The following is a 5,622-nucleotide window of genomic DNA, read 5'->3' on the forward strand; positions in this document are numbered from 1 at the left end:
CTATACAAAAAACGAAAAAAGGAGTTTTTTAACGTTTTGGACCGGTCCGATTCCGGTTTTCAGTTTGAAACCGGTAAACCGGAACCGGTGGCCTATTCCGGATTTTAGACCGGAAACCGGCCGGTTTTATAACCGATTACCGGTCCGGTTCCGGTCAAAACGGTTAACAGGCTTACGGACGGTTCGACATAATTAATTTTAAGTCCCACTCGATCTCACTCATTCATTTGTTAGTCATAAGGATATTTTATTAATAAATTGATGTAAAGAACACATACAATTATTTAATCATGATTTATTGATAAGCGTGTATTGAATACACATGTATTTAAAATCAATTTGGTGTAATACTACGCGAGTAAAATATACCTTACCATTTTTTAGTACGATTACTTTACCAATAATATGATGCTTAAGTGATTGGAGATATTTATGATTTTGCTGAAAACACAAAGCTTTTTAGAAAATTGACTGTGCCTTAAATAACTTTGTGCAAACAGTCTGCATGTGCAAAATTTCCCGGAATGGAGCAATCCCGTAATATCAGGGATATACAAAGAAAGTACTATGAAATTATGATTATCTTGAAAATAAGTAGACCGAATAATCTCTATTTTTCATTAAGGACTCTAGAGATTCATATATCATATATGAGTTTCTGAATGAGACATATATTACTAGAAGAGAGGACCTTTACCTTTATTTAAGTATCGGATAAAAGGGATAATTATGTTTTTCTAATTTTGAACCTTAACATGTGTTTGCGCTAGTTATTAACGTTGTACTATAAGATGAACTCATCATAATATCATATGACACAAAGAAAATTGAAGAGAGAAACAAACAATAAACTCCCTTCATTATATATTGAAACTCCACTTCTATAAAATAACATTACAAAGACAATATTTATAAAGTCTTCAAGGACAATCCTAGAATCTTTTGGATAAGTTATATCATCTAGAAAGTAACAAAGTCATACACGAAGACATCTGACCATAAACACGCAAATATTTAAGATTATTATTTATAACAGTTAAACGCTATAAATTAAGGAATGAGCATTTTATATATATAACAATTACCAATTGCCAAAGATGTCATATATCACCAGTCTTTGCTTTTTGGAATACAGTTTACATGATAAGAAAGCTGCCACGTCTAGCTTTACCCAACTCGGAGAATTTTGTAGTATTTCTTTTTGTAGATTCGTTCCGGTTTTACATTTAAAAGATCATCTTCAAACTATGAAAATTCAAATTAAAAGGAAATACTAATTGTAAGAGAGTTTTCTCTTATTGACAAGTTCTTAGAGTATTTTTCTAGTGGAAGCAAACTCCTCAACTGGTTGTCGAAGTTTTCTTTGGTCTGAAAGCAATTTAGCAAAGCGAATCAGAGCTTCCTCATTAGTCCCTTCCCTAGTAACTTCTTCATAGCGACCAGTGTCTAAGTTAACCCTTGAGACAGGCTTCTTCAATAGATCATTACCAATTTGCACAAGTGCCTGCATGTTCTTTGTGGTTGCAACATCCATAGATGCAGTCTCCCCGGCCAAACTATCATCCTGCACAAATAAAAAATAAAAAAAAGTCAACATGAAGTATATATGTGGCCAAATGTAACTTATGTATATTCACAGTGTAATTTTTATTATCAGCTATGAGTCTATGACAAGTATTACACTACTTTATTTTCGAATTTTTCTTATATGGTACGGTTAATTAACTTATACACTTTAAGTATCAGCTATGATAAGTAAGTGGAGTATTACCTTATTTTCGAATTTTAACTTTACTTACTATGATGGTAAAATTTTACTTGTTTTCATGGCATTAAAATAATTTAATTTTACGCAATGATATTAAAGTCACAAAACTATTTGTCACTACTTTGGTGTGAGCGAACTTTACCCATTATTAATCGTAACTTCACAAAACTTTTACCTACTATAACATTGTAGTTAAATTGCCTTAAATGGATATGTTTTGTCATTATAGCAGGTAAAGTTTGTGACTTTACTATTATATATAGTGGACAAACTGTAGTCAATCTAATGTGACAAAAGATAATTTTGTGATTTTAGTATGGTTGAAGTGGGTAAAGTTTAGTGATTCTAATGTTACGATGTGTAAATTCAATTTTTTTTTTTTTAAGTTCATTCAAAAAAAAAAAGTTTAGTCAATTCAATTAATGTAATAAAATATAAAGTTTAGTCACAATCAGACAACATCATAAAATGTATAAAGTTAATATGAAGAAAGAGTATACGGGTCGAGGGACCCATAAAGATGTGAGTATCAACTTGATTGGTCAATTCCAAAAAAAAAAAAAAAAAAGGGTTTTAATTTTGGTACCTGAATTCGAAGATAGTTCAGTTCGCTTTGAACGGACTGGAACATAATTGAAAGGTGTACATCCACAATATCAGAACTTGCATCACCATAAACATCTAACAATGGACTTGCACCGTTGTTGTACAACCAACCAAGTACGCCCCATGTTGAAGCCACTGCAGCACTATACTTTTTTTCCTCCTTTCCTATACCTGTGCCCAATGACAGAACCAACATTTTCTTGCAATCCATTGGTTTCACGCCCTCGTATTGCAATTTTCCCAACATGATGTCTCTCGAAATATGAGTAATTGCTATCAGAGTCTGCAAATATATATTGATCAAATTTGGTCAATTGTCAATGTCTAGAATTTTGACTAAGAATTTTTCTAAATATGGTTACTCACTGGATTATTTGCAGCTACACCTCCATCAATAAGATCAAATGAACGTGTTTTCCCTTGAGCATCCTTGGTTTCAAAATAATGTACAGGGAAATAGGTGGGTGCTGCAGAGGTACTAAGGCCGATGTCCGATAGTAGAGCATCCTTAGAGACATGTGCTTTGGCCTGTACAGCATAGTATATAAATATCCACGTGTTTAAGTTTTGCACAAGGACAATATATAAGTTTTCTGCACTATCATGTGAAATTGCCATATAACAATACATAATATCTGGTACAATAAATTGAAAAATTGAGTAATATTGTAATATGTTATAATCGATTAATTGTATTAGCAGCATAAACAATTTTTGACGTCTAATATGAATAAGGATAAACAAGCTATGATGCATGTACATAAAGCTGTAAATATAGTGAAATTTATTTAGGTGAACAGGAGTGTACATCAGTAGTTGTGAAGACGATTGGTTGAAGGCGTTTGATATCAAAAGCTGGGATGACTGTTTGAGTCAACGTTTGCTTCATAGTAAGATTGCCTAATATTGACTTGAGCAATGTTCTCAAATATTTTCCGTCATACTTTGGCCCCCCAAATAAATTTGTGATCCTCTTCAGAAAGCCGCTGCGGCTGCATTTACATATAAACATAATTTGTCATCATTATTGTGTTCAGCGAACTAAAAAAAAAGACATTAGATTAATTGTCAATTGTTGTAACCTGCTCTCAGGAAAGATTTTAGGGCCATGATCCATGTAGAATTTGGTAATATTTTTTGCTGCATATAAAGGGCGATTATCCTTGTTTGGAGCTGTGAGCATGGTGGTTATTAGTCCACCTGTGCTTGTTCCAGCTACCACATCGAAATAGTCTGCAATTCTTACATTTGGTCCATCAAGTTCCTAGAATAGCCAGACAAGTTGAGGATCATTATACGCCAAAATTTTCAAAGTTGAACTTAGTGCTTTGTGGTCGAATTATATATAAATGGGCACAAGAAAAATATAGATTGAGTTAGTTATACATTTTTTAGCTCACTTTTTTAATTCCAAACCAGAGACTGATTCAAGATATAAATTTGATCGGTTCAACCTTTATGTTCTCACTGGTAAACCCATTGTACTTTTGTAATTATAGATTCATAACTTAATATTTGTTGAAAATTTAGTGATTTTATACGCACACATATCTACGCTCCAAAAACAATGGGATGATAACTACTAAATAAACATGAAATTCTAACGAATTCCATCAGAAACGTTTCGCACGAATTTTCCGTCAGAAATCTTATATTTATATATAATGGCGTTAGATGTGAATGTCCATCATAAATAAGGTGGTTAACAAGTACCTGGAGCTTGGATTCAAGAAAAGCAAGAAGGGTGCCGGGAATAAGGCCTCTGATGCCACCTCCATCTATGCTTAAAACTGTTACTACCTTTCCTTTTGTAGCAGCAGAAGAAGCAATGGGAAATTGTAAGACATGAAGTGTCACTAATAAAATTAGTACAGCTACAAAAGTTCTACCCATATTCAGAAAATGTTCTATGATATTTGAGAGAGTAGATATAAAGAATAGCAACTTAATTAATGGCTTGGAGATACCAGTTTAGGTGAATGCTTTATTTATACACTTAAATTTCGTTTTACACTTTTAGTCATGACATAATGATAATGGTGGCTAACACATTTTAGATGGCCTTATTGGGTTGTTGACAAAGTTTTTTTATATTTTACTGTAGTCATACCTTTGAACCGTTGTATCCAATTGCCATTTTAAATGCAATATTACTGTAGTCATACCTTTGAACCGTCTAGATGAAATCTTGGTGACCTAGCGGGGCTTTACGTCAATAAACTGAAAATATATATAGTAGGACAAATAATTTATTTGTCTCTTATGTGTGCCTTAAAATTGCAATGTTAAATTCTACTTCTCCTTATATTTAACTCTCTCTGTGTCCAAAAATTAATCTAATTTGTCATGTTTGATTTTCTCATTAATTCATTACTATAATTGAATTACCCTATTTATTTACTTTTGTTTGTGAGGGGGGTCAACTGAACGAATGAATGCTAAGCGCCCAGTAGCCACACAAGAAAAATAGACGTGTTGCCCAATATCATATTAATTATATCTCAAAATTAAAGAGGAAAAAAGAGAGAGATAGTATCGTAATTGAGACGATTAAAAACAAATCACAAGTTGGTAAACACTGGTTTATTGGAGTTGAAATTTCGTTCTCATGACTTCCAATGTAAGAAGATAAAAGTAGTGCTAGTAGTTAACCACCATAATATCTGGTTGAAGATTTGATTTATATTAATTATATACTCCCTCCGTCCCAAAAAGATTGTCTTACTTTCCTTATTAGTTTATCCTAAAAAGATTGACACATTTCTATAGTTAGAAACATTTTAACTTTATGAAATGATTTACAGCCACACAAATATCTAAGGCTTGTTTTAGATCACACATTTCAAAAGTCTCCCTTTGTTTCTTAAACTTTGTGCCAAGTTAAACTAAGATAATCTTGTTGGGACGGAGGCATTACTAATTTACATAAATCTATTGACTGCACCAGTAGCTACCGTCTCTTTAAGTACAACACCTATGGTCTCTAACTCTTATCCAGTACTGTGTATCTATTGGTGCGTTGAATAGTACCACAAATAGACAAAAATTCGAAGCAAGTGCATAGACCGTTCGACCAGTATTCGAAAAGTATTTCTATGTGAAGAAGAGATTGTTGGACCAAGTTGTTAGAATATATATAGGATTAGTATATACACCACTTGCAATTTGAATAAGCTATAACTAGAGTATATCCCATGGCGACTAGTAAGCCTGTGCTAGCCAGAGTCAATGCTTTTAGATATGCTAGG

The 5,622-nt window shown here is 32.8% G+C and overlaps 1 protein-coding gene across 1 annotated transcript; it reads right to left on the minus strand.

Annotated features, from left to right (window-relative positions):
* Window positions 1–1,050: 1,050 nt before the first annotated feature.
* Window positions 1,051–4,339, minus strand: LOC132036013 (patatin-like protein 2). Its single transcript, XM_059426235.1, has 6 exons — window positions 4,088–4,339; window positions 3,457–3,638; window positions 3,183–3,366; window positions 2,741–2,902; window positions 2,355–2,657; window positions 1,051–1,564 (listed from the first exon to the last, which is right to left on the minus strand). Exons 1-6 carry the CDS (start codon window positions 4,265–4,267, stop codon window positions 1,310–1,312), a joined length of 1,266 nt encoding a protein of 421 aa, XP_059282218.1. The 5' UTR covers window positions 4,268–4,339; the 3' UTR covers window positions 1,051–1,309.
* Window positions 4,340–5,622: the final 1,283 nt, after the last annotated feature.

This window comes from Lycium ferocissimum, chromosome 2 (assembly GCF_029784015.1).
Source record: "Lycium ferocissimum isolate CSIRO_LF1 chromosome 2, AGI_CSIRO_Lferr_CH_V1, whole genome shotgun sequence".
NCBI classification, from domain to species: Eukaryota; Viridiplantae; Streptophyta; class Magnoliopsida; order Solanales; family Solanaceae; genus Lycium; species Lycium ferocissimum.

Coding starts and splice junctions, on each gene's coding strand:
- LOC132036013 (XM_059426235.1), bottom strand. CDS start 4,267: ATGGGTAGAACTTTTGTAGCTGTACTAATTTTATTAGTGACACTTCAT. Junction 3,639..4,087: donor TTCTTGAATCCAAGCTCCAG/GTACTTGTTAAC, acceptor TGGCTATTCTAG/GAACTTGATGGACCAAATGT. Junction 2,658..2,740: donor GTGTAGCTGCAAATAATCCA/GTGAGTAACCAT, acceptor ATATATTTGCAG/ACTCTGATAGCAATTACTCA.